Source organism: Perissodus microlepis, chromosome 18 (assembly GCF_051167445.1).
Source record: "Perissodus microlepis isolate ML-2025 ecotype Zambia chromosome 18, ASM5116744v1, whole genome shotgun sequence".
Lineage (NCBI taxonomy): Eukaryota > Metazoa > Chordata > Actinopteri > Cichliformes > Cichlidae > Perissodus > Perissodus microlepis.
In genome coordinates, this window is record NC_140478.1 from 34,229,833 (window position 1) to 34,255,084 (window position 25,252).

A 25,252-nucleotide genomic window follows, 5' to 3' on the forward strand; every position below is an offset into this window, starting at 1 on the left:
GCTCTCTGATTATTCATTGGTTGAAGCCCCACCCCCTCGCTGGGTTTGGTCTATAAATAAAGTCCTCCCCACCCTCTTCCTCTGACTCCTCCCCTTCTGCATCGATTAGTCATAAGTGGTGACAGCTGGATTCGCCATGGCGAAGGAAGATGAGTCATGTGCGGGAACAGTGTTGGGAAAAGCCGCTGTGAGATGAGCTGGATCAGCCTGAATCTGTGATCCGGATTCACCTTGGACCCGCCCCTCCGTCCAGGTGAACTCGGACCCGGTTTGTGGATCCAAGTTGACCTGCTGAGGCTGATTAAGGTGATACTCAGGTGCTGCCATCACATGTGAGCATGAAATGTAATCAGATTACAATTAGGCTGTCTGCTTTTAAAGCGTAAACTATATTTATGCCAGCTGTAGCAGAGCCTGTGCGTTGAACTCAGTCATGTGACAGGGCTGTCAGTGTTTAGCCCCTCCCTTCAATGACGCCTCTTTACACCTGAAGGTAAAAAAAACCCTTTCAGATAGGACTCAGAGGTCCTACAGAAAGTCCTTCCTCCAGCTGTCATAAACACTACACTACCCATAATCCTCACACTCAGCTAATTCTCCCTAAACAGTCTGAATGGCCCAGAGGAAGCCCTCTATAATTCTGCTGCTATGGCACCAGCCCTGAAGCACAGACACGAAGAGAAATGCACTCTGGGAGTCGTAGGCTGAACCTCCAGAGTCTGTCTGCCCCCAAGCTTCTCACACACAGTGTGCTGTACTCTGTGTTCCTGATGCTGATTCTGAGCACGCTCACATGGAGTGTTAGTGCATGAGGTTGATATGAAGGGGAGGAGCCTGGTGCTCCTAGCAGAGCTAGCATTGGTCAGCTGTACTGCAGGTGGTGGGAGGCGAGCTGTGATTGGCTGTTTGTAGCATAAAACAGGAAAAAGCGGAGGTGTTTGCAACAGTTTTCTTCTTCATGTCACAGGTGTGAACATTGCTCCTGCTGCTCCTCCTGTTGTGTTCTTCTTCTTCTGCTCCTCCTCCTGCTGCTGCTGCTCCTCCTGTTGTGTTCTTCTTCTGCTCCTCCTGCTCGCCGTGTGTTTCAGTCTCTTCTTTCTTTCATCTTTTGATTTGTTCTTTTCTCTCTGGTTTCATTGCTTTCTCTCCTTCTCTTCGTGTCCTCAGTGTTGCTCCTCCTCCTCGCCAACATCGCTCGCTCACAATGGCCGACTGGACCGACTGTCTGAACTTCGGCATCTCCGTTGCTAAACAGGCCAGTAAGGTAAGTGACACAGCAGCCAATCACAACACAGCACTGAGGTCACAGGTCATGGTGTGGCGTTTTTAATTGTAACAGGTGCTTCTGGTGTGAATCCTGATTGAGCAGCCGTCCAATCAGCTACAGGTGATGATGACACTGAGGTTCAGCGAGGGGTCAGGTTTCCTAGGAACATTCAGGAATGTCACGGAGCAGAGTTTACACACACAGGCGCGCACACAGACACGTGCATGAATGGACACGCGCGCACAGACACGTGCATGAATGGACACGCGCGCACAGACACGTGCATGAATGGACACGCGCGCGCACACAAACGTTTGTGTGCCTTTACCTGCGTCTTTGCCACCAGGTGGTGCTGACAGCGTTCCAACAGGAGAAGGAAGTGAAGCTCAAAAGCTCTCCGGCTGATCTGGTGACAGAAACGGACCAACGAGTTGAGATGATCATCTTGTCTGCCATCAGGAGCCAGTATCCTCAGCACAGGTTCTATTGAGTTCTACTGTCACAACTGTCTCTATTTTGCTTCATTGTGTCACAGTCGACTAATTAATCCAGCATGAACTCTGGGGAGTGACCCGTTGCACAAACTGGATTCAGATTGGATGCCCAGGTTGTAAACTGTCTTAAAGTGTGCCTAGTGACAGCGGGCAGGAAGTTAGCAGGTAGATGATATTACACCTGTGACCTCAGGTTCATCGGGGAGGAGTCTGTGGCTGCAGGTGAGCGTGTAGAGCTGACCGATCTCCCCACCTGGATCATTGACCCCATTGATGGGACCGTGAACTTTGTCCACAGGTGAGTGGCTCCACCCACATTATGAACTCGCACACATACGGTGTCCCCAGTTTAAAACCCCACAAAGGTTTGAGAACCTGAAAACATGAAGTCTTAGGACCGTCGTTGCCCTCGGAGACCGCGAGGTAACAGAGGTTAGAGCAGTGCTTCCCAAGGCCCCCCTTTATTTTAAAGTCTTACACCCCCCACTTTGGGAAGCACTGCGCTGACAGATCCTTTGCTGTCTTTCATCAGGTTCCCGTTTGTTGCCATCTCCATCGCCTTCACTGTCAACAAGCAGGTAGGCTGAGCCATCGGTCTCCGGGGTCGGGGGTCAGAGTGGTCCGACTGACTCGTACTGCTGTTCTCAGACGGAGTTCGGGATCGTGTACAGCTGTGTTGATGACAAACTGTTCCACGCTCAAAGAGGAAGAGGAGCATTCCTGAACGGAGAGCCGCTGCACGTCTCTGGACAGGAAGGTGACATCACACAGGACATCATGCTTGTGTGGCGTGCATTTAAGGTGGATCCGGCTTCACGCTGACCTTTGTCTCAATCAGATATCAGCCAGTGTGTGGTGGTGACAGAGATTGGGGCAGAGCGTGATGACCTTGCGTTGTCCACAGTGACATCCAACATCTTCAGACTGCTGAAGCTTCCTGTGCACGGGTAAGGCCCTGCCCCCGGGCCCCCCTGCCCCCGGGCCCCCCTGCCCCCGGGCCCCCCTGCCCCCGGGCCCCCCTGCCCCCCGGCCCTGCTTTTTGAGCATGCTCAGTGCACCTGCATTGAATCTGAGGTTTGAATCCTGATTTTTGTTTCTTCTTAATTTCATTGGTGTGCTGTATAAATAAAGTTTGAATCAGCACACCAATGAAATTAAGAAGAAACAAAATCAGGATTCAGAGTGCTTCATTGATCACTGATTGGATCCATCACAGAGCAGCTCGAAGTGCAGCAATAGCTGAGAGGTCAGAGGTCGGTCTCAGGGTTGGTGTGGTGTTCAGGTCCGACCGACCTTCCTGTGGACTTCACACCCGAAGCTTTCCTAAAAGATGTGAAGGTCACATGACCTTTGCATGCTCTCTGACCTGTTGGCACATGTACCGACCTACGAGCCTGGAAGAGACCAAAGCTCTTTCTGCATTTTGAACTTTGACCTTCACGGGATGTCTCTTTAAACGTTGGCGACACACTTTTTTTTTTTTTTCGCGTTTGTGTTGACGTGTTGTTGCTTGCGTGTTTCAGAGTGCGTGCACTGGGCACAGCAGCGGTTGACATGTGTCAGGTGGCGACAGGCGGTGCCGACGCCTACTATCACATCGGGATGCACTGCTGGGACATCGCTGCCTCCGCCATCATTGTCCGGGAAGCTGGAGGAGTTGTCAAAGATACAGACGGTCTGTATCTGCCGCACGATGTCGTGTCACCTTTTTTAGCTGCGAGGCGTCGTCTAATTGGTCCGTGTGTCCTCAGGCTCAGAGTTTGACATGATGTCCCGAAGAGTCATCGCCGCCAGTTCCGCCGCCGTAGCCAGTCGCATCGCTCAGGTGATCCGGCCGTTCCCCTGTAGCCGTGACGATGATGACCAACACAGGGCGACCGGTGTGAACAGACTGTAGGTCAGCTGACAGGAAGTGTGCTGCTGCAGACGATAACGTATTGAAAGTGGTTTGTGACACTTCTGTGATCAATGAACCAATAAAAATCTGCGTGCAAACGTTCCTGTTCCTGATTGGTGAGCTTAAGCCTTCTGAACACATGACTGATTCAGACTAAACAAGTGTGAGCTCTCAGATGACCATGGTGATGTCAGACTTGCTCAGGCCGATCATCAGACGGAAGGCGGAGCTTAAGACGGGCGGCGAAAGCCGTCGTTAACAGGAAGTTTTTATTGAAAGTGTGTTTAGCAAAATGACATGCCAGTGCTAAAATCAGCACAATGACATCTCAGTGGAAAGCACATCGCTGTGAGTTGCTGAGGCTAATTCTGCAGCATCATGTCGGAACACCTCATCCACATCAGGCAACATCTTCCCCGGGAATGTGATCCAGCTGTTCATATCCTGTAGGCCACAGAAGCGTGAGGAGAACCCCGCTGTTATGCTGCAGTGTCTCCGCCTTCCCCTCGCCAGTTTAAACCCTGCTTCATCTGTGACGGTGTATTCATGGGGCCTTTCCAGGTTCCTCTAAAACAGACGCGCAGTAGTTTCCTGTAGGTGACACAGAGACTTCTGCGTCTTTACAGTAGAGGCACTCCAGATTTATGTACATTACAATAATGTTTACAGTTCAGTAAAAGCAGCAGAGGCTGCAGTAACAGGACAGACATGGATTACAATAGCTGACTAAATATCATCAGTGATGATTGTTCTTGGTCTTCTTCATTCCCCTCCTCTTCCTCCTCGCTGTCTGTCCACTGTAGATGCACCTGTGCGCTCTGAACTGGCTCTTATCCTGATCACCTGTTGCTGTGGGTAACAAACAAATACGCTTCATTCACTGTTTGTTTCACAGTTTAAGCAGGATGCCTGTAATCACCTTCATCACCACCAACATCATTGTTATCACCTCCACCAATCAGGCTTGGGAGAGCAAAGTTAACCTTCTTGATACTGGTTCAGAGTCGGTCATTGAAGTGGCGAACCGTGTCTGGCGTGGAGCGATACGGTCGATGATGGAACCTGTCTCGCTTCCACAGTGTGTCTTTATCCTTCCTTCTCTCACCCCAACCAATCACAGCAGATGGCCCCGCCCCTCCCTGAACCGGAGGTTTCGTCCTGTTAAAGGGAGTTTTTCCTTCCCACTGTCGCCAAAGTGCTTGCTCATAGGGGGTGATATGATTGTTGGGTTTTCTCTGTATGTATTATTCTAGGGTCTACCTTACAGTATAAAGCACCTTGAGGCGACTGCTGTTGTGATTTGGCGCTGTGTAAATAAAACTGAATTAAATGGAAAATCCTGATTCACACAGATGTGTAGTTGTGAATGGGAGAAGGCGTTTCACAGCTCTCAGTGCCAGACATGGTACTCCTTTGAGACAGGACTCCAGAAGGAGCCCAGGTCCAGTTTGCCCCACTGCAACTTTAGAGTGCTGTCGGTGGAAACTTCCCGAAGCTGGGATTCCAGATGTGAGGGCAAAGCAACATCATTTTCTGTGGTATTCACAGAAAATGGGTCCATAAATCCACACATGCCCTTCTCTGGGATCCTCAGGGATCATCAAATGACTCTGTCAGTTGTGAAAGGTGCTGACAGACTGACCTTCACCTGAGGGGAGTTTTCTGAGGTGTGGGACAAAAGTGGAAAGATGTCCATCGTTTTCTCCTGGGCCCTCTTAGTCCACAAAGCAAGTTTCTCTCTTGAAGTGAGATGTTCAGCAGTGAGAAAACGTCACAGAGGTAGACAAGCTCAGCTGTGAACTTTGAGTTGGCATGATTATGTCTAAGAGGAGACTTCTTTCTTCTTTGTTTTCTTTTTTCTCTCTCCGTGTGATAAGAGAAGACCTCATTCCTCAGTTCAAACAAACGCTTGAGGACCAGTCCTGTCCCATCTCACCTCACTGTGGTAGAGCAGCTGACATGATCTGCTTCCATGTCCTCACAAAACATCTGGAGTTCACAGCATTGTTTTTAATGAAGTTGATTGTTTTCATTCCACCATCTCGTGGAACTCTGGTCACATCGTTTCTGGTGCACGATCAAGAATCAGCATAATGACGCCCTGATGGCTGCCAGTCATTGAAGCTGCAGCATCACTGCACACCAGTTCTGCCAGTCCAGGTCATTCTCAGTGAAACATCCTGAGTGTTGGTAGCTCTCCACAAAACAGCCAGTCTTCATGCAAACTGCTGTCCCAGCAATAACGAACAGAAACCAGCAGCATTGGTGACATCAGTGGACTCGCCTAGTTGCAAAGAGACAAATGGACTCCTTTTAATTCTTTCCAGAAACCGATGCTGTATGTCTCAGGCCCTGTCTGTGATACGGCAGCTCAGTGTCATTTGTCACTTCCATCTTCATCTTTTGTGTTTTAAGAACGTCTCCATATCTAGCTGTAAATGGCAGACAGCGTCGTCTTCTGCTTGCTTATTGAGCTGATTAAACACCTCTCACCAAGCAGTGGGGAGCTGTATTGTAACTGAGATTTTCATGGGTGAGAGTAGTCCCCGGTGTCTTTGATTAATAACTTATGATATCACGCGGCCCACAGGTGTAAAACTAAACTCACGGTGTGGCTGGCGGCCCATCCATGGTTACGAATCACTGCCCTGCACCATTTACTGATCACAAAGTTATATCAATTAAAATAAACATATCCACCATGTCTGAACCTGCTACTAACTCTAGTTACTGGAAACTCAATAGCTCACTATTAAACAATAATCAGTTTCAGACAGAAATAAAAGACTTGATCTCCACGTTCTGGACAAAGGATACTGATTTTAGAAGGAACTGGTAACTTTGTAAATTTGAAACATGGTTGTTAAAAAGTTCACGGAAAGCCTAAGAGGCTAATATTGTAGCAAATACTTTCACTATTTCCAATAAAAGACCAGAAACTTTATTAGAGGAAGAAAAAATGGAATTGGCAAATCTTCAAGTTAAATTAGACGACCTGTCAGAAAGCAACGGGAGCCTTTGAAGAAAATAACAAATCACCAGGAACAGACGGTCCATCTGCAGTTTTATCAGGTTTTTGCTGCTGGGCCCGTGTTGGGACTGCCCTCTCTCATTCGCAAACCCAATAAAGATCGTTTACTTCGAGATAATTGGCGCCTATTTGTCTGCTTCGTAATGATTACAAGACGTTTGCTCTAATTTTAACAAAGAGGCTCAAAATGGTCCCGAGCTGCCTCATAGATGAACACAATCAGGTTTGTGGCTAACAGACACATAACCAACAATGTCAGCTCAGTGCTGGACATTTTAGACTACTGCCAACGTTTTGATGACAATGGAGTCGTGTTATTTTTAGATTTTTGTGGAACGCCAGTTCACAGTCCTTACATAAACTTGGCTTTGGAAGTGACTTTTGTTCATCCACAGAGACTCTACAGAAACGCTAACAGCTCAGTGACACTAGCTGGTGGAACCTGTCCTAGATCTGATCTGTCGACAGGCATCAGGCAAGGATGGCCTGTTTCTCCGTACCTCTTTTTACTAGTCGCCCAACTCTTAGCAGACCATATTAGATCCAGTAAAATTCAAGGTATTTCTCTGCTGGACAGAAGTCTGATCATCACTCAGCTGGCTGATGGTACTACCCCAACCCTTATTCTGAAGAACAAAAACCAAATGTCTGCAGCTCTGGAATCAGTGAAAGCGTTCTCTGGAGCTTCTGACTTAGATCTGAATATTAACAAGTGTGAACAAAGTGCTGAAGTCTTTCCTTTATTTTGGAAGGACATCTTACAGAAAACTGTACAGATCTACAAAAGAAGCCTGACACAGTAAATATAACTGACCTAATTATGGCCAAGTTTTATATACATAAGTGTACATTCAGAGGCACTAACCCTGCATTATGTTCTCTAAAGATGAATTCAAACAGCACATTCAATGTGTTCAACCATCACAAAACCTGAAGGCAATTAAAGCTGTAGAAGCCTCTTTCTCTAGTCTGTTATCGCCCCCTAGTGCTGAAACAATCCTGCTGTAAACTGCTCTTTGCATGGAATTATTTTATTTTACTTATGTTTGTCTTTTTTCCTCCACTAAGCAAATACAACATTCATGAGTGTGACCAAGAAGAGCGTTACTTTACATCATTCCCTTACCTTTATTTCTCTGAATATCATCTTTAATGTCACCTGCCTGGAGCTGGACTCTCTCAGGGTGGTGTCGGAGAGGTGGATGTTGTCCAAGATAAAGGTGATGCTGGAGAATACCTCCCACACACTCCATGACATGCTGGTCAGCCACAGGAGCACGCTCACTGAGATACCCCATAATGCACCATGGAATGACACAGGAAGTCGTTCCTGCCCATGGCCATCTCCCTGTACAACTCCTCCATCTAATACACTGTGAACACTGCAATAGTTACAGCCTTTTCCACACGCTCTTTTCTATTTTACTGTAATATTCCTGTCTATAAGTACTGAGCCCTCTGCTGTACTCACTCTACACCTACGACTGCACGGCCACTAACAGCTCCAACATCATTGTGAAGTTTGCGGACGACACTACAGTGGTGGGTCTTATCACCAAAGGTGATGAGACGGCCTACAGGGAGGAGGTCAGCGCCCTGACCCACTGGTGCCAAGACAACCATCTCACCCTCAGCGTCGCAAAGACAAAGGAGTTGATAGTGGACTTCCGGAGGTGCAGAGAAGTACACACCCCCATCACCATCAACGGCGCTGCTGTGGAGAGAGTGAGCAGCTTCCAGTTCCTTGGTGTACATCTGGCTGAGGATCTTACGTGGTCAGGACACACAAACAAAACAGTGAAGAAGGCACAGCAGCGCCTCTTCTTTCTCAGGAGACTGAAAAGATTCGGCACGAGCCCCCGCATCCTCAGGACCTTCTATCGCTGTGCTATTGAGAGCATCCTCACTGGATGCATCACCACCTGGTACGGCAACAGCACCGCCTACAACCGCAAAGCTCTCCAGAGAGTAGTGCGGTGCTCTGAACGGATAATTGGAGGTGAGCTTCCCTCCCTCCAGGACATCTACAGGAAGCGGTGCCTGAGGAAAGCGGGGAGGATCATCAAGGACTCCAGTCACCCCAGCCATAAACTGTTCAGACTTCTTCCATCAGGAAGGAGGTTCTGCAGCATCCGGTCCCGAACCAGCAGACTGAGAGACAGCTTCTTCCACCAGGCCATCAGACTGCTGAACACTTCATAGACACCTCACCCTTACTACTGGAACTTCAACATTATGCACTCCATACTGTATATAAATGCCACTTGTTTTGCACATGTCCAACTGCCAACCTCTGTATATTTTATTTTATTGTTTACTCTATTTAATTTTTTAAATATGCACACACACACACACACACACACACATTTAGTATACACATTCAGTAATGTGCATACACTCTTATATTGTACATATATTTATTACTCTCAGATTTAGCCATTCTTATATTTGCTTGTTCTTACGTTATTGTATTTTTGCAAACCTCTGTTGCTTGTGAAGCTCGCACACAAGAATTTCACTTGCATGTACTGTACCAGTGTACCTGCACATGTGATGTGACAATAAAAGTGATTTGATTTGTTATTTATTATTGAGTGATTTGTATATATTGTGCTTTTTCTTAAATCTGTAACATATTGTATTGTTAAATAGTCTGTTTCTGTTACTGTACTGGAGCAACTGTAACCCACATCGTTTCCTGAGGGATTAACAAAGTATGCTGATTCTAACATTGCTTATCTGGATATGTACAAGATCTTTGATCTGTAATGTTCTGTGTTTGAAATAAAGTACGAATTACGGCTGTGCAGGTACCGTAAAAGTACCAGGTACTATGACCTAATGCAAAACCCTGAAAACCGTGCCACGCCAGTAGGTAGTAGTAGGCTTTAGTGATGTATTTGTGTGGATGCCTCAAAGGCATCTATTGAGTTCCTGTTTCTCTTTATTCTTTACCCTTTATTATTCTAGTTGCTCCGTTTCTTTGCTGCTTAACTACTCCCTCAGTTTTCAGTCGATTTTCACCATTCAAACTTTAAACTGTTCTGCTATTTCTGCTTTCCACTGCTATATCTTTTGGTGATGATAACTTTTATACTTTTTGAGATATTCAGCTTTTTATGCCATTTTTGGCCCATTTTGCTGACAGGTACCACATTATCAGTGTGATCACCAGTTTTGCTTGCCGGGCTGAGCCATGTTTTAGCTCAGTGAGATGAGCAGCCGTTCTCAGACCAGGAGGCGTGGGTTCGAATCCCGCTTATGGCAACATTTTCTTCAGTTAACACTTCAACTGTTTAAACTCTTTTCCACACAAATTTCAGCTTTTTCACCTCTTTTCAGTACAATTTTCAGCTTTTCCACCTCTTCTTAGCACAATTTTCATCCTCTTCTGCTCTTATCAGCACAGTTTTCAGCCTTTTCACCTCTTTTCAGCACAATTTTCAGGTTCCTTATCTCTTTTTTGCTGAACATTCAGCATTTTCACCTCTTTTCAGCACAATTTAGCGTCTTCTGCACAGTGCACGTTTTTTTTCCTCTCATCATACCTCTGTTTGGGACCAGAACTGGTTTGGCGCAGTGGGCTGCGCAGCTGCTGTGAGATCTGGGGGCAAGGGTTCGAGTACTACATGGGACAGATGCTGCACATCTTCCCTGCTTGCATGTAATCTGCTTTCTTGACACTCTTCAGTGTAGTCTTTCAAATAAAGCAGAGTTCAGCTTCTACACCTGTTTTCAACAGATGGCTCTCCATCTGCTGTTTTCAGATTCCACTACACGGCGTTCACACTGCATTTTCGCAGGAAATGCAACTTTTTCTAGTGTTGTTGTTGTGACAGTCAATGTCCAGTAGGAGGCGGCAGCGCTCAGTCGTAGAACGTAGAAGAAGAAACCCGAAAGTGGAGCTGCTAACCCGTTACGGATTACCTTCAGACCGACCTCGAGAGCCTCAGGTGCGTTTTCAGGGCTCGCGCTGTTCCTCGAAACTTGTTTTCGAAACGTCTCGTTGATCCGCCGCCTTACTTCCGGTTTTGGAATTTGTGGCGGGAATCAGCGGCGTAGTACTTCCGTTCAGAAATCAGCTGATTTCATACGGCGCGGCAGTTCCGGTGGGCACGCGCACGGAAAGGTGTCGGCGCTCTTCGACACTTCGTCACGTGCCACCAGGTAACGCTCATTGATAATCAGTATATATACACTCGGTTAGTGACCGTAAACTCGATGAGAGGACGCGCTGAGACAGCCACTTAGCGGTCACCTGTGGTCAATTCAGGACCCGCTGTGATAGGTCAGGATTGGTGTAACTGGATTATCGATCCATCACCTCCCAGATTGATGTTATTGATTACTGATGTGGTTCTTATGATGAGGACTCTGGGCATTCCTGGTGCATTCCAGAAGTCCCTCATGTCTCCTATTCCTGACGCTCTTCCTTGACCTCGATGAAAACGTCACTGAGGTCAAAGGTGAGAAGGAGAACTGCTGAGGACTCAGGAAAAGGGAAGAGGCGTGCACTTAGAACCGGAACAACCTTACACTGGTGTCTCTTTAACAGGAAGTCTGCCGTGTTGAAACTACAATGTGCAGAAGACGAACTACAAAAGGCTGGTCTAGCTTCACCACAGTGTGTGTTCTTGTTTTATGGAGGTCATAGAAACGATAACAGTCTGTAAAGCATATCTTTCTGGTGTTTTAAAGGAGGAGGAACATTTACTGCAATACTACTAAAATGATGATATTACTAAAACTTGTGTCCTAAAACTCTTCATCAGTGTCACGCTGAGCGTTCAGAGGTGAGCCCACTTATTGGTCCTCAGTAACTGTTTCCATGAAACAGCAGAAATGAAGTGAACTCAGCTTCTGTTTCTCAGCAGTGCTGAGAATGTAATCTGTAATCTGTAGTGGAATACATTTTAAAAGTAACCTTCCCAACACTGGACGTTACTAACGATCACTGATCAGACAAGCACACTTTGATCAGTTCATATAGATCATAATGTTGAGCTCATACAGCGTTCTGTGCTCTTCATGTGACGTTCAGGGTTCAGCTGTGTTTCACTGCTGCTGATTAAAGCTATAAATAAATATATATACAGGTTCTGAATGAAAAGGAAAAAACACTTAGAATGGACATTTACATGATCTGCTCCGCTTTGGTTACTGTGATTATGTTTTCATGAATGGTCGGATGGCCCGTCACAACGAATTATGGGACGCCATTTTCTCCTCCCTTTTCATAAAGATGGTCCAGTGTCTCCTCTGCTAAAGGAGGTCATAAAGGAAGCATTGAAACTTCTTCCCCTAGTGTATGGACAACTGAAGCGTATGTCAGTGAGGAACCTTCCTGATCAAAGTGGAATATTGGAACACACCTCACGCAGTCTTTCCTCTTTCCACAGGAAGTTCCTCCTCCAACATGGCTGACCCCTGGCAGAACGCCATGGACCACGCTGTCGCCGTGGCACGAAAAGCTGGAGAGGTCAGTCATCTTCTTCCTTTTTCTTTCCCACCTGAGACTCAGCTGTCAGGGCCTACAGGTGATTTCATTATGAAACAGAGGAGTCTCAGGAAGTTCATTCTTTTCACCTGAACGTCACTCGCCCATGTGACCTTCAGGGTTAGCTGACGACTACGCACGGCCGTCACGACTGCAGAATCCGCTTCCTGCCATTTCTTCACTTACTGAGCTCAGTAAGTGAAGAAACTCCACCCCCTCTGTGGAGGGGGTGGAGTCACTTTCTTCTTCTCTGAAACGTTCTGAGCTCAAAGAGGAAACAAAGGCTTTTATCTTGAAATCTCAGGTTAACCCCAGATGACAGACTTAGTAACTGAAACTATTGGCTGATCAGCTTCTGATTGATAAGCTATCAGTGCATTGATCAGGAGTAAATATTGATCAGTTATTGGTGCATTGATCAGGTGGTGTGTGACGCTCTGCGTGGCGACAGGGCAGTGATGACGAAGAGTTCGGTGGTGGATTTAGTGACGCAGACCGACCAGAAGGTGGAGCAGCTCATCATCCAGTCAGTGAAGGAAAAGTTCCCCACCCACAGGTATGAAGCTCCACCCCCTCTGTGCATGTCCAGTCGGATTATTGATCATCAGTTTACAAAGATAAGCGTTATGATCAGATCCAGATGTTCAGGGATCCAGCTGTGTGCTGCTGAGTAGGAGCAGAGATGACCTGCTGGAACATCTCTGGCTGCCATCTCGTGGCTCTTCCTCGTTCAGCGTGTAACGGCTTCACCTGTTCTGTGCGTTTCAGGTTTATAGGGGAGGAGTCAGTGGCTGCAGGTGAGCCCTGCGTCCTCTCTGACTCGCCCACCTGGATCATCGACCCCATTGATGGCACGACCAACTTTGTTCACGCGTGAGTTTGCACTCTCTGACATCATCATTGCAGCTTCTTTGTTTCCTGTGGGCGCTCAGAGATAGTGCTGGGCCATATCAAACCGTTCACGGTAACACCGGTGTAATGTTGGGCAACGATAGGAAAATGAAATATGGCGATAGAATATGGGTAAAACGCGCATGCGCAGTGCCTTTGTTTTCATACGCACATGGAGGCGACGCAGAACGAGAAGAGCGAAAGTGGATCGTTGAATGAAACAGATGAACCAGAACTGGTTTATAAAATGCTGCAGCTTCACTGGTGGAACTGGTTTGGCTTTCGTCCGTCAGATACACAACAAAGCACTATTTTTGGTAGCGCATGCTAGCGGGCCGTCGTTATCACCGTGTTGTTTGGAAAATACGGCGCACTTAAAATCAATCCTTTGATTTTTCTGAAAGTCGACAGAGCCCCTTATAATCCCGTGGGCCTTATGTATGAACTCTGGTTGTGTTTACTGACCTCGCAACGATTTTATGTACACGGCGCTCGAAAATCTGTCAGATGTTGTAGTACGACTTTGCTAAGCTACGAAGCCGCACCGCTTGATGGATTGTCGGAGCATTACGGCTGTCGTAGGCGGAGCCTCGCGCAGTGATACGTACTGTGCTTCAACATAATATTACCGTACTGTGTGTGTAGAACCTCTTTTTAAGTTGTGTGGATGTTATACATGGTTATGCTGAGGATATGTCGGCCAGTTTCCTCTGGAAATGCCTTTTGGTTAAACTGTCAGCGAGGATTTGCATTTGCAGTGTTACATTTTTATATAACTTTAATGCAGATAAAAAACAGCTGCTTGTTTAAGTGAAAATACATTGATGGTTTTTTTTGTTTTTTGTATTTTGTAAAGTATTTTGTCTTGTGTCAGTTATATCGTTATCGCAAATTTTCAAATGTATATGGTGATAAATATTTTTGGCCATATCGCCCTGCTCTACTCAGAGAGTGAGGCGGGGTCTACGGCTCTTCTGATCGATTACCTCCAGATCTGAGGTTTATTTGGTCCAACTGACTCAGAGGGAATCGATCAGAGGGTCAGCTGAGAGATCGATGAAGGATGATCGATGTTCAGCGGGTAGATCGATGATGTGATCAGCATGAATGTTAGGATGAACCTTTACTTTGAAAGCAGATGACTTCCTGTTTGGCTTGGTGTTCGGCACACTGAATCAGCTCATTTAAAACGCTGATGGGCACTGGTTACCGTGGTGACCTAACAGGTAAACAGACCTGCTCTGCAGGAACACGTATGACGGTGCGAACACGTTAACTTCCTGCGTCTGTTTCTCCTTCACAGGTTTCCTTTTGTTGCCATTTCCATCGGATTCGCCATCAACAAACAGGTCTGAGTCCACATCAGCACCAACCTCCTGACCTTTGACATCAGCAGCGACATCACAGGGCTGCAGCCCTGACTTTAGTAGTCGATTAATCAGATAAGAAATCCTTCTGTCTTATTAATGAGCAGCAATAAATACTGAAAAGTGAAAATGGGGTCGCTAACCCCGCCTCTGACGCACCTGTGTGCTGCTTCCATGTAAAACAGACGCTGCCGCCAGCCTCGGTTTAAAGGTGAATCAGACGTTTCTCTGTAAAACAAGCGGCAGTGGATGGAGCAGCTTTTCTGCAGTTTGTTGATGCTTTGATGAAGGACTTTGTCGCAGTAAAGGTTTTAACGGGAACCTCCTGCCTCGTCTTTGATCCACTCTGACGCTCTCACCTGAGCCACAGTGAGTCGTCCACACGTACAGGGGTATTTTTGAAAACGCAGATTTTCTATGCGTTTGCACCTTTCGTCCACACGTAAACGGCATTTTCGGTCACTGAAAACGGAGATTTTTAAAAACTCCTGCCAGGGTGGACATTTTCAAAAACTCAGATTTTGCGTTTGCATGTGGACGAGGAACACGGAGAAAACGCAGCGTCAAAGGTGTGCGCCTCTTTTGTCATCACACTGTGCGCCATGTTTTTGTTTTGGTGAAATGAATTTCTACAATGGCGGACTTGGACAAAATACTGTTAATTTTACTCTCTGCAGTGTTCACATGCTTACATACACACAGTTACTGTCCCTCCACACATAGGACTCAGTTCTGCTTCTGTGCCCCGTCTTTGTTTACTCTTTCCCACCCAGGCTTCTAGGCTTCTGATTGGCCAACATTTCTACACGGTTAGGAATATATCGCCAACTGCTGCTTTGGCATGTTCCTAGCACCGTTTTCCTTCATTTTTGCGTCTGTGGACGGGATTTTAAAAAAAAGAAAACCTATAATCTCAGTTTTCAAAAATCCCCGTGTACGTGCAGACGTAGCCTCAGGTGAGCCTCGGTTACTTGAGCCCGGGTCTCATCCCTCTGGTGGAAACTTTTCAGAGTGGCGCCATTTCTGGTTGCATCTTTCTTCAGTTGAGCTTCGCCCTGGCTCACAGGTGCAGCATCACCACTGTCTGCTTCACCTGGGAGTGTTTCCTTAGGTGGAGAGGTGGCGTGGCTGTTCCCACACACGCGTTAGCAAGCGATGGCGCTCCATCTGCTGCAGCATATAAAATGACCAAAAGAGTAAACGCGGCACCTCACCTGCTCCTGACTAGGTGAGGTGCTCAGCATCTGTTACCATGGCGATTTGGCAGCTAAAAAGAGAAAATCAGAATCAGCATACTTTATTAATCCCTCAGGTAATGTGGGTTACAGTTGCTCCAGTACAGAAACTGTTACAGATTTAAGAAATAGCCCTAATATATAGAAATCACTCAATAATCAATATCAAAGATTAACAGCAACAGTAGAGTAGAAAGAGCGCGTGCAAAAGGCTGTAACTACTGCAGTGATTACAGTGTGTTAGATGGAGTTGTACAGGGAGATGAGTGTGGTGCATTATGGGTAATCTCAGCTTCTCACTGAGCGTGCTCCTGTAGGTTGCACGTCATGGAGTGGGTGGGAGGTATTATCCATAATTGTCTTTGCCTCTCTGACACCACCCTAACGGAGTCCAGCTCCATCCCCACAACATTACTGGCCCTGCGATCAGTTTACTGAGCCTGCTGGCAAAACGTCAGCGCTCTCTAAACACTAACAGGTAGCTTCAGGTGTTCAGGCCACCTGAGGATGAGCATGAACGACCTCACCTGTTGACCTCACAGCGGCCTCTACTCTTCTTCCCCTCCCTCAGGTGGAGTTTGGCGTTGTCTTCAGCTGTGTGGAGGACAAGATGTTCACGGCGAGGCGGGGAAAGGGAGCATTCTGTAACGGCGAGCCGCTGCAGGTGTCCCGGCAGGAAGGTCAGCGCTCAGCGAATCGATAACCAATAAATCAGTGACATCACTTATGCGGACGGTCGGTCACCTGTTTGTTTATCTGCGTGTGATGTCATCAGCCGTGGAACAGGCGATGGTGGCCACGGAGTTTGGATCGAACAGAGACGCCGACGTTGTTGATAAAATCTTCCAAAGCCTCCGAAACATCCTCTGCCTCCCCGTTCACGGGTAAGGCTGCCGCCACGCTGACATCACTGCACGCTTGTTTTCCCATAGCTGACGTGTCCATCTGTCTCAGGGTGCGCGGGGCGGGTTCCGCCGCCATCAACATGTGTCTGGTGGCGTCGGGCTGTGTGGAGGCGTACTACGAGATCGGGATCCACGTTTGGGACGTGGCTGCCGCGTCGTTGATCGTGTCCGAGGCCGGCGGCGTGCTGATGGACGTTGAAGGTAAGCTAACCCATCAACAGCACATTTCCCTGCTCAGGTGTTTCCAGCTAACGGTGTCTCCGTGTTCAGGTGGCGACGTGGACCTGATGTCCAGGAGGATCATCGCCGCTAACAGCAAAACAATCACAGAGCGACTCGTCAAAGCGATCGTCCCCTTCAGTCTGCCCAGAGACGACGCCACACCACCGAAGAAGAGCTAAACACACACTGACAGGTGTGAGAAGGAGCACACCTTCCTGTTTGGAAAGTTTAAATAAAAGTTTTCTACGAAAGCACCCGCGTGTTTGTGTGACTGACGGCAGGTCACCATGGAAACGGAAGACAGGACGCCGAGGTGTGTTAGGACAGCATTTATTCATTAAACTTGGTTAAACAGGTAAAGTGCAGCGAACAAAAACAGGATGCTCAAACTCCGCCTCCTGAAGTCTGCTCAAGACATGCTAACAGATGCTAAAACTGGCAGCTTCCATCGTTAGCTTGTTAGCTGAACTCTGATTGGCTGCTCATATTTGGTCCCTAATTAGTATATTTGTGCTGAGCCAATCAAAACACAGGGCCGCCCTGTCATAGCAACTGATGGGTGTAGTGGGAGGTCATACTTTAGGAGTGGGTGGAGTCAATCGCTTAGCAGCACATGAGGGGGCGGGGCTCCAGCAGGCACGGTGCCGGGCAGAGGACAGAGGTTGTTAATGCGTTTAACCGGAGAGCAGCGCTGTTTCCTGAGAGGAGTGCTATTGGTCAGCGTCTGCAGAGAGACAGAATTCTGCACTGTGATTGGCTGAAAAGAAACATGGTTGAAACAGCACATCAGACTTTCAAAATAAATCTCAGACGTCATGGTTGATGACGAACAACACCATCTGGTGATGTCACTGACCATGCGGAGGCGATGAGTGTAGAGTGGCTCTGGCTCCTCGGGTTTTCTGGTCGGAACGGTAACATGCCAACGCTGAAGCTCCGCCTTTATTTCTGCCAGACTGAAGAGGACCGCTGGGTCAGCACGGTAACGGTTAATCAGCTCCACCAAACGCTCCTTATAGTGTGACCTGTCAGGAGAAAGGGGCGGAGCCTCTAAGACCACGCACATCTGGCAGAACATCTTTACTGGGAGCTGTGGTCTTACTGGCAGTATCCTCGGTGTTCAGGTAACGCAGGTCGACCACAGGGCTCCTCCCTCTGGCTGCCATCGTCTCTCAGCTCCAGCACTGGACAGGATGCTGGAACGGGAACACACCTGTCAGTGACTCTTGGACAAAGGAGATGCCAGGTAGACAGGTAGAGGTCTCACCTGGCAGAGCGGTGTCAGGTGAGCTGACCTTGGGCGGTTCCAACCAGGAGGGAGACACTCTGTAATGCTGAGACAGGAGACAGCACACCTGTGAAGTACTGAACACAGAACAGCTGGGAACACCTCAGGTTGATCTGCTGGCTCTCACCTGCAGCAGCAGGTGGAGGCGGGTCAGGCTCCAGTCCCTCAGGTAGTACAGGCAGTCTCTGGGGTGGTGAGCATGAAGACCTTTGCTCGTACAGTCTGCAGAGAAGCCACAGGCCTGCAGAGGTTAAACAACACAGGTGTCAAGTCTCTAACACACCTGTCTCGTGCACCTGGCCCGGGCACTTCGGTGCTGGAAGCCGAACCATTTTCTCGTTAACTTCAAAAACATTAAAGAACCCAAATTATCAGCACCATGAATAATCAGAGCAGGTGCCTTTGCTCATAATCAGACCGTTTATAAGGTGAGCCGCTGTGATTGGCTCGTTTGATAACGATGTAAATATGAAACCGAGGAACACCTTTCAGTCGTCTAACACTCGTTACCCACAATCCATCTCTCTCTGACCAAACACCTGGAGCTCCGCTTACACACAGCACAGCTGGAACTCACCGAGCCCAGAACGAAGCGCTGACTGCAGCCGCCGCAGAACTGATGACCGCACTGACTGCAGGTGAAGTGGAGACACCCCCCTTTGGACAGGCTGAAGACCAGCTGGCAGTTTGGACACTCTGAGGACACAGAGGGAAACGTTAGACCAGGACGGACCAGGCTGAGCCTTAGTTCGACTAAACCTCATTCGTCCAGGTAGGGAAATCGCTGGTTTGAGCGAGGAGTCGAGTGAAAAGACGTAAGGCCATCTCGGAGTTGAGGAGGGGGCCACCATCCTACCTACAATGCTGTGAATGCAGCCATTCCCCAACTCTCGTTGAATGGGACTCTTTGATCAGTGGGCGTGGCAATCTGCATATTAATGATCATAAACTGACCTCACAGCCCACTGGTCATTCAGTGGGCTGGTTTCAGCCATTATGTAAATATAATATATTTAATATAAGGTTGAAACCTGCAGTCAGCTGACACTGAAGAAGTCACCTGATGGTGGAAACGTCCAGAAGGACACAATCAACATTTGGACAGTTTGTAAATGGATGTTCTTATACTTCATTCACACAAGCACTTTTTCTGAGCTGTTAGCGTTAGCGTCTGTCTAACATTCATCATGGATGCATCGGAGAGCAACATAGTGTCCAAGGATATTTGGCATGCAGACTACGGGAAAGCCAGGAATCAAACCACCACCATTCAGTCAGTGGATGACCTGCTCTACCGCCTGAGCAGCCACCATGTCCTCTGTTCATGGATGCTAAACGTTAATGGAACAGCTGGAGACCAGGACAGACCAGGTCCCGGCGTGTCAGCTCAGAGCCCCCAGGCATTGCTTTCTGGGTTTTTTGGCGAGAACACCCACGCCGATCGTTGACTGGACCGGTTCAAGTCCTCTGAGCGTCACGCTTTCGGTGATTGAAGGCCTCGCGTGTTAGTTTGTAAACAGCAAGAGTAAAAAAGCCTTCAGTCACATGCTGACTGCTTCCATTTCTACCTGCTTGCTTATAACCACCTGAGTGATGGGGTGAAACATTAGGTTCAGGTCCTGCAGGAGGCCCTCAGAGTCTCCTGGACCTGGTTCTGGGTTCGTACCGATGCTGCTGTACAGCAGGGAGGTGCTGTGAGGGTCCGGCTGGTTCTGCTGCTGCCACACTTGGAACTGCTCACAGGACAGACCCTGATGCTCGGGGGACCACTGCAGAACACAGGGACTGTGGTCAGGACCCGATCTGAGGCTGGTTCACCTGTGTGTGTGCGTGAGAGAGTGTCTTACAGGTGATCTGCACTGAGAACAGGTGCTCTTCTTACAGCTTGGACAGTCCATCCTGAGGCGCTGGGCCTCGTGCAGCATCCCGAATGAACACTGAAACACCAAACAACAGTCGTCTCAACAAGGTTTGTTCTGTAAGGTCAACGCCCCACAGTAATACAAAGAAACCCAACGAACGAACAAGCACTCAGCGACAGTGGGAAGGAAAAACTCCCTTATAACAGGAAGAAACCTCTGGCAGAGCTCAGGGGCTTGGTTGGGGGTCGGGGGAGGAAGAGCCAGAGATGAATAATCACTAATGATTAAATACAGAAGGGTGTATAAACACATGTGAGTGAAGAAGAAACACCCAGGGTTGGATCAGGTGACCCTGAAGCCTCCCTTACTCATGCTGCTATAGGTCTAGGCTGCTGGGGGACTCCCATGATGCACTGGGTGTATGGTTTAGCAAAAAGGAAAGTTTGAAGCCTAATCTTGAAAGTAGAGATAGTGTCTGTCTCCTGAATCCAAACTGGAAGCTGGTTCCACAGAAGAGGGGCCTGAAAACTGAAGGCTCTGCCTCCCATTCTACTTTTAAATACTCTAGGAACAACAAGTAGGCCTGCAGAGCGAGAGCGAAGTGCTCTAATAGGGTGATATGGTACTACAAGGTCATTAAGATAAGATGGGGCCTGATTATTTAAGACCTTGTATGTGAGGAGCAGGATTTTGAATTCTGGATTTAACAGGAAGCCAAAACAGGAGAAATCTGCTCTCTCTTTCTAGTCCCTGTCAGGACTCTTGCTGCAGCATTTTGGATTAACTGAAGGCTTTTCAGGGAGTTTTTAGGACTTCCTGATAGTAATGAATTACAGTCGTCCAGCCTGGAAGTAAAAAAATGCAGGAACTAGTTTTTCAGCATCACTCTGAGACAGGATATTTCGAGTTCGTTAGTCATTTCTCTAATGGTTAAGATTTTATTTGTCATGGAGTCATGGCTCAGGACAGGCTCTGACAGCCACGCTGCAGAGACAAAAAGTATCCCACAGCGTCACGGGTCTGAGGACCGAACGTCACGCAGCAGATGATCACAGTTTGTAGCAGCGGTATTTATTTCTTGCTTCTGTGAGCTTCTGGACTGCGAGGCTCAGATCGTTCGGGTTCTTACGTGAGCACACCAGCAGAAGGTGGGCATCTCCTGCAGAGCTCGGTCTCTGAGTTTCCTCTGGAACAGCTCGTGGACGTCGGCCGGCAGAAAGTGGCGGATCTACACCGACAAACAGACACGTGTCAGAACTGGTCGTCGCCACGCAAACACAAACTAGGCTGGAATGCGCCTCACCTGTGTATCCAGCAGGTTGAAGTAGTCCATGGACTCTTCCAGCCCGCCCTGACCTCTGACCTCCGGTCGGCCACACTGGGGGCAGACCAGCTGATCGACATTGCGCTCCTTAATGGCTGTTGTGAAGAACATCTTGAAGCACGTCTGACACAGGAAGCAGGAGCAGTGCGTCATTGTGATGATCTGCGGGGAAACACAGAGAGAGAAGAAGAACATCAGCCGGCTGCGCGCGCTCTGATTGGCCGGTTCAAACCTGTGGCTCACCTTGCTGAAGGACACCTGCTCTTGACAGATGGGGCAGCTGTGGCTCAGGAACCTGAGAGCTGATGCGAAGTCTCTGTTGATCTGGACCGCCTCCAAGACATCGGCCAGACTGAAGCTCCGCCCCTCCATCGCCATCAGAGACAGAAAAACCGCCGCCTGGTCTGGAGGGAGCCGCGCCGCCGTCCGGGACACAGACTGGAGAAGCTGCCGAGACGCCAGAGTCTGGCTCACCTGGTCCGCTTGTAACTGAGATCTCTGAGGACGCCGTAGCTCGGGTGCTGCGGCGGACGGCCGTCCCGTAACTGGACGGCGTCGCTCTGCTTCTGATTGGACAGATCGTGCAGGCGAGTCTCCATCTAGCCTCAGCTCACCCATCATCCTGCTGAGAGGTTCTGTACCTGCAGGAACCAGAACCAGGTGGGTTCAACTTTTCTCACGTTCACCTGGAGCTTGTTCGTGTTTTCTGAGACTCACCTGAGGAGGAGTTTAGGAAGGGGTTGGTGTGGCGGTTGGAGGTGGGAGGCAGAGCACTGAAGTCAATCCCCAGCAGTTCATCGGTGTATGACCTCGCTGCCCTCACCTCCCCACTCTGCTCACACTGGCTGGAGTGGGTGGGACTTTGGAAGGTGACTTCAGAAAGTTGGCGACCCGGCGGGGAGAAGGAGGTGCAGTTGTGCAGGGGACTTTGGAGGCTGCAGAAGGAGAACCCACTCTCGTCAGTCCATCGAAGTAATGGAAACACTGACTGAACACACGGTGAGGAACTGACCTGTCAGCTGCCACCTGTTCATCTGCAGGGGGCGGAGTTTGCACAGGGCACCTGCTATAAAGGGGGGTATCCTTCTGGAAGGCCCGCCTCATCTCTGACACGAGTAGTGACAGGTTGGACACGCCCTAGCAATAAGTGGCATAAACATAATGTTTAGAGAGTTTTTTAGTTCCGCCCTCTGCCTGTGTGGAGGCTCCACCTTCTTAAACATGTGTTTTCAGGTATATTTTCACTAATAGTTTTCTGTTGGGTCAGAGCACAAATAACATGACAGAACACCTGTCCACTGAACAAGCTGACTCAGCCCCACTGAACGAGCTGACTCAGCCCCACTGAACGAGCTGACTCAGCCCCACTGAACGAGCTGACTCAGCCCCACTGAACAAGCTGACTCAGCCCCACTGAGCGAGCATGCTCAGTACATCTTACCTCAGCCCAGTTTGTGAGCGCGTCCAGCCTGATGTTCCCGGCAGCGTCCACGCACGGACAGGTCGGGTTTATCACCATGGAGACCGATGGGCAAACATAACAGCGAGGCCTCGATGACGGGTGCGTCTCGTGGAGCCAGATGCATACTGGGATATTATACTCACTTCCTGTATGAAAACCAAAGCGCCAGCTTGACCTTCATGATGTCACTACAAACAGTAAACAGACAATATGGCCGACAGCTAGGAGGCTCACCTTCGTACTGAACAGGAAGTGTCCCGGCGAGAAACAACAACTTCTTCTTTTGTTTATTTGGGAAACCTGAAACACAAACTCTTATTCTGAAACAGGAAATCGCCCTGATTTACCAAGTCTAAGGGCCTGTCTCAATATGCGTACTTGTGCGTACTCGTGATACGTCATCAGTCGGAGACCAAGTACTGTTCCTATTTAAAGTACGCATCAAGCCGAGAACGCGAAAAAGTCCCGGATGTGTTCTCGCTCCGCCCTTTTTATCGCGCATGCATTGGTGGTGACTTGTGTGGACTTGGTACAGCTAAATATCCCAGAATGCATTTCGTCCAAAACTGAAACACGGCAATGGCGGACGAGCGCGGCTGAAAACTTTTAAATATTACTCTTTCTGGGTCACAAAATAAACTTTTAAGTTATTTTCAGGCGAGAATGTAGCTGTGTAAACTTCAAATATCTGCTCGATTTATCAAGACATCATATATTTCCAAACGTGCGCCGATGTTTCGGAGACGTCTGTGACCCGCCGGCTCCACAGCAGACAGCGAGGTCGAGGATCACTAGAGCCGGCGAGAACAGCGGACTCCCGGCACATCGTTTCCCCCCCCGTGGTCTTTCACTACTCAGGTTAAACATGATATACAAGTCCCTCAGGTAACTTCAAAATGTCAATTTTTTGTTTATTTCAGTGTTTTATTTGCTCCTGAGTTTTGGCTGAGATATGTTTCAATTCAGGAGGAAAGTTTTTCACCAGCGTGTTAATACATGGAGATTCTGAAGGCTGTTTCAAAATGATCAGATTATAATTTAAATATTTGTTCAGTTCTCTTCCAAACCCCAGCAGCTGTCTGTAATGTTTGAGTGTCCACTAAAATAAAAATAAAAGTGTTCTAACATCTCACCTGCTTTTTATTAAGGCATGCATGTACACTGATTTTATTAATAGAGATTTCGCTACTCAGGTTAAACATGATCTATAAGTCACTTGGATCACTTCTAAATGTTAATGTTTGGTTTATTTCAGTGTTTTATTTGTTCCTGAGTAAATCAGTTTGGCTATGATTGAAGTTAAGCTTCATAACATATTAATCACAGTTAAATTAAGAGGGGACGGCAGTAAAAACTCCGGACCTGTGACATCATCAAGTACGCTGGCGTTCCAACGGACTCGCGTGCTTCAGAGTTGAGAAAGGGCCTGACAAAATAAAACAACAGGAAGTCATTTCTGAGGTACTCACAGTAAAAATCAACGTAGAGACGAAGATCAGGGAACAGAGACTGAACCGAGTGAAGGTCACACAGGGTCTCACCTGGATGCAGGTACCCACACTGAGGAAGACGGTGAGGAAGAGGAGGATTAAACCACAGTGATAAGGATGCATTAGCCAGGGTGAGGAAGAGGAGGAAGAGAGACATCAGCCAGGGTGAGGAAGAAACATTAGCTAGAGTAAGGAAGAGAAGGAAAGATAAGCCAGAGTGAGGAAGAGGAGGAAGAAACATGGTGAGGAAGAGGAGGAAGAAACATGGTGAGGAAGAGGAGGAAGAAACATGGTGAGGAAGGGGAGGAAGAAACATTAACCAGGGTGAGGAAGAGGAGGAAAGATAAGCCAGTGAGGAAGAGGAGGATGAAACGTGGTGAGGAAGAGGAGGAAGAAACATTAGCCAGAGTGAGGAAGAGGAGGAAAGATAAGCCAGAGTGAGGAAGAGACAACAGCCAGAGTGAGGAAGAGGAGGAAGCGACAACAGCCAGAGTGAGGAAGAGACAACAGCCAGAGTGAGGAAGAGGAGGAAGAGACAACAGCCAGAGTGAGGAAGAGGAGGAAGAGACAACAGCCAGAGTGAGGAAGAGACAACAGCCAGAGTGAGGAAGAGGAGGAAGAGAGACATCAGCCAGGGTGAGGAAGAGGAGGAAAGATAAGCCAGAGTGAGGAAGAGACATCAGCCAGAGTGAGGAAGACAACAGCCAGAGTGAGGAAGAGGAGGAGCTTGCTTTTAGCATGTAGCTGCCGAGCTAACCCCAGTTGACCGGCTAGCAGCAGCAGAAAGTTGTTATCAGACTTATAGTTTGATTTTGAAGCTCAGGGGCAGCTTCACGGTCTCGTTCTCACCTCCGTCAGAGTGCGGAGCTCCGCCTCCCGCTCGACCTGCGGCATCTCCCCCACAAATGGCTCTCAGAAGCGCGGAAGAGCTTGAACATCCAGCCGCTCCCACAGTCACATGCTAACAAGCTAACTGACCCGACTGGAAAAACAGACGCGCCCTCTTCCGCCCACAGAGTT

The 25,252-nt window shown here is 48.3% G+C and overlaps 3 protein-coding genes across 16 annotated transcripts; 2 read left to right on the plus strand and 1 right to left on the minus strand.

Moving 5' to 3' along the window:
• The first annotated feature begins 62 nt into the window (after positions 1-62).
• LOC146368725 (inositol monophosphatase 1-like) lies at positions 63-3,756 on the plus strand. 3 transcript variants are annotated; one of them, XM_084912438.1, is made up of 9 exons: positions 63-306; positions 1,168-1,264; positions 1,614-1,747; positions 1,955-2,059; positions 2,294-2,339; positions 2,410-2,518; positions 2,600-2,708; positions 3,285-3,436; positions 3,513-3,756. In XM_084912438.1, exons 2-9 carry the CDS (start codon positions 1,205-1,207, stop codon positions 3,656-3,658), a joined length of 861 nt encoding a protein of 286 aa, XP_084768564.1. In that variant the 5' UTR covers positions 63-306; positions 1,168-1,204; the 3' UTR covers positions 3,659-3,756. The 3 variants fall into 3 exon arrangements, with proteins under 3 accessions (XP_084768564.1, XP_084768563.1, XP_084768562.1); XM_084912437.1 differs by lacking the exon at positions 63-306 and adding an exon at positions 349-967; XM_084912436.1 differs by lacking the exon at positions 63-306 and adding an exon at positions 351-1,077.
• Positions 2,645-17,057, plus strand: LOC146368726 (inositol monophosphatase 1-like). Of its 3 annotated transcripts, none has more exons than XM_084912441.1 (9): positions 2,645-2,708; positions 12,089-12,168; positions 12,609-12,742; positions 12,955-13,059; positions 14,381-14,426; positions 16,251-16,359; positions 16,455-16,563; positions 16,634-16,785; positions 16,855-17,057. In XM_084912441.1, the coding sequence occupies exons 2-9, from the start codon at positions 12,106-12,108 to the stop codon at positions 16,983-16,985; spliced, it is 849 nt and encodes a 282-aa protein (XP_084768567.1). In that variant the 5' UTR covers positions 2,645-2,708; positions 12,089-12,105; the 3' UTR covers positions 16,986-17,057. The 3 variants fall into 3 exon arrangements, with proteins under 3 accessions (XP_084768567.1, XP_084768565.1, XP_084768566.1); XM_084912439.1 differs by lacking the exon at positions 2,645-2,708 and adding an exon at positions 9,625-10,642; XM_084912440.1 differs by lacking the exon at positions 2,645-2,708 and adding an exon at positions 10,649-10,856.
• A 63-nt stretch (positions 17,058-17,120) lies between these two features.
• Positions 17,121-25,232, minus strand: LOC146368727 (E3 ubiquitin-protein ligase RNF31). Of its 10 annotated transcripts, none has more exons than XM_084912427.1 (17): positions 25,082-25,232; positions 24,212-24,302; positions 22,977-23,042; positions 22,722-22,888; positions 22,293-22,417; positions 21,998-22,215; positions 21,524-21,921; positions 21,260-21,442; positions 21,086-21,184; positions 19,942-20,031; positions 19,761-19,863; positions 18,672-18,790; positions 18,222-18,335; positions 18,074-18,140; positions 17,909-18,002; positions 17,663-17,831; positions 17,121-17,530 (listed from the first exon to the last, which is right to left on the minus strand). In XM_084912427.1, the coding sequence occupies exons 1-17, from the start codon at positions 25,124-25,126 to the stop codon at positions 17,402-17,404; spliced, it is 2,277 nt and encodes a 758-aa protein (XP_084768553.1). In that variant the 5' UTR covers positions 25,127-25,232; the 3' UTR covers positions 17,121-17,401. The 10 variants fall into 10 exon arrangements, with proteins under 10 accessions (XP_084768553.1, XP_084768552.1, XP_084768555.1 ...); XM_084912426.1 differs by having other exon boundaries at positions 17,121-17,563; XM_084912429.1 differs by lacking the exon at positions 24,212-24,302 and adding an exon at positions 24,105-24,168 and having other exon boundaries at positions 17,121-17,563; positions 21,260-21,921.
• Positions 25,233-25,252: the final 20 nt, after the last annotated feature.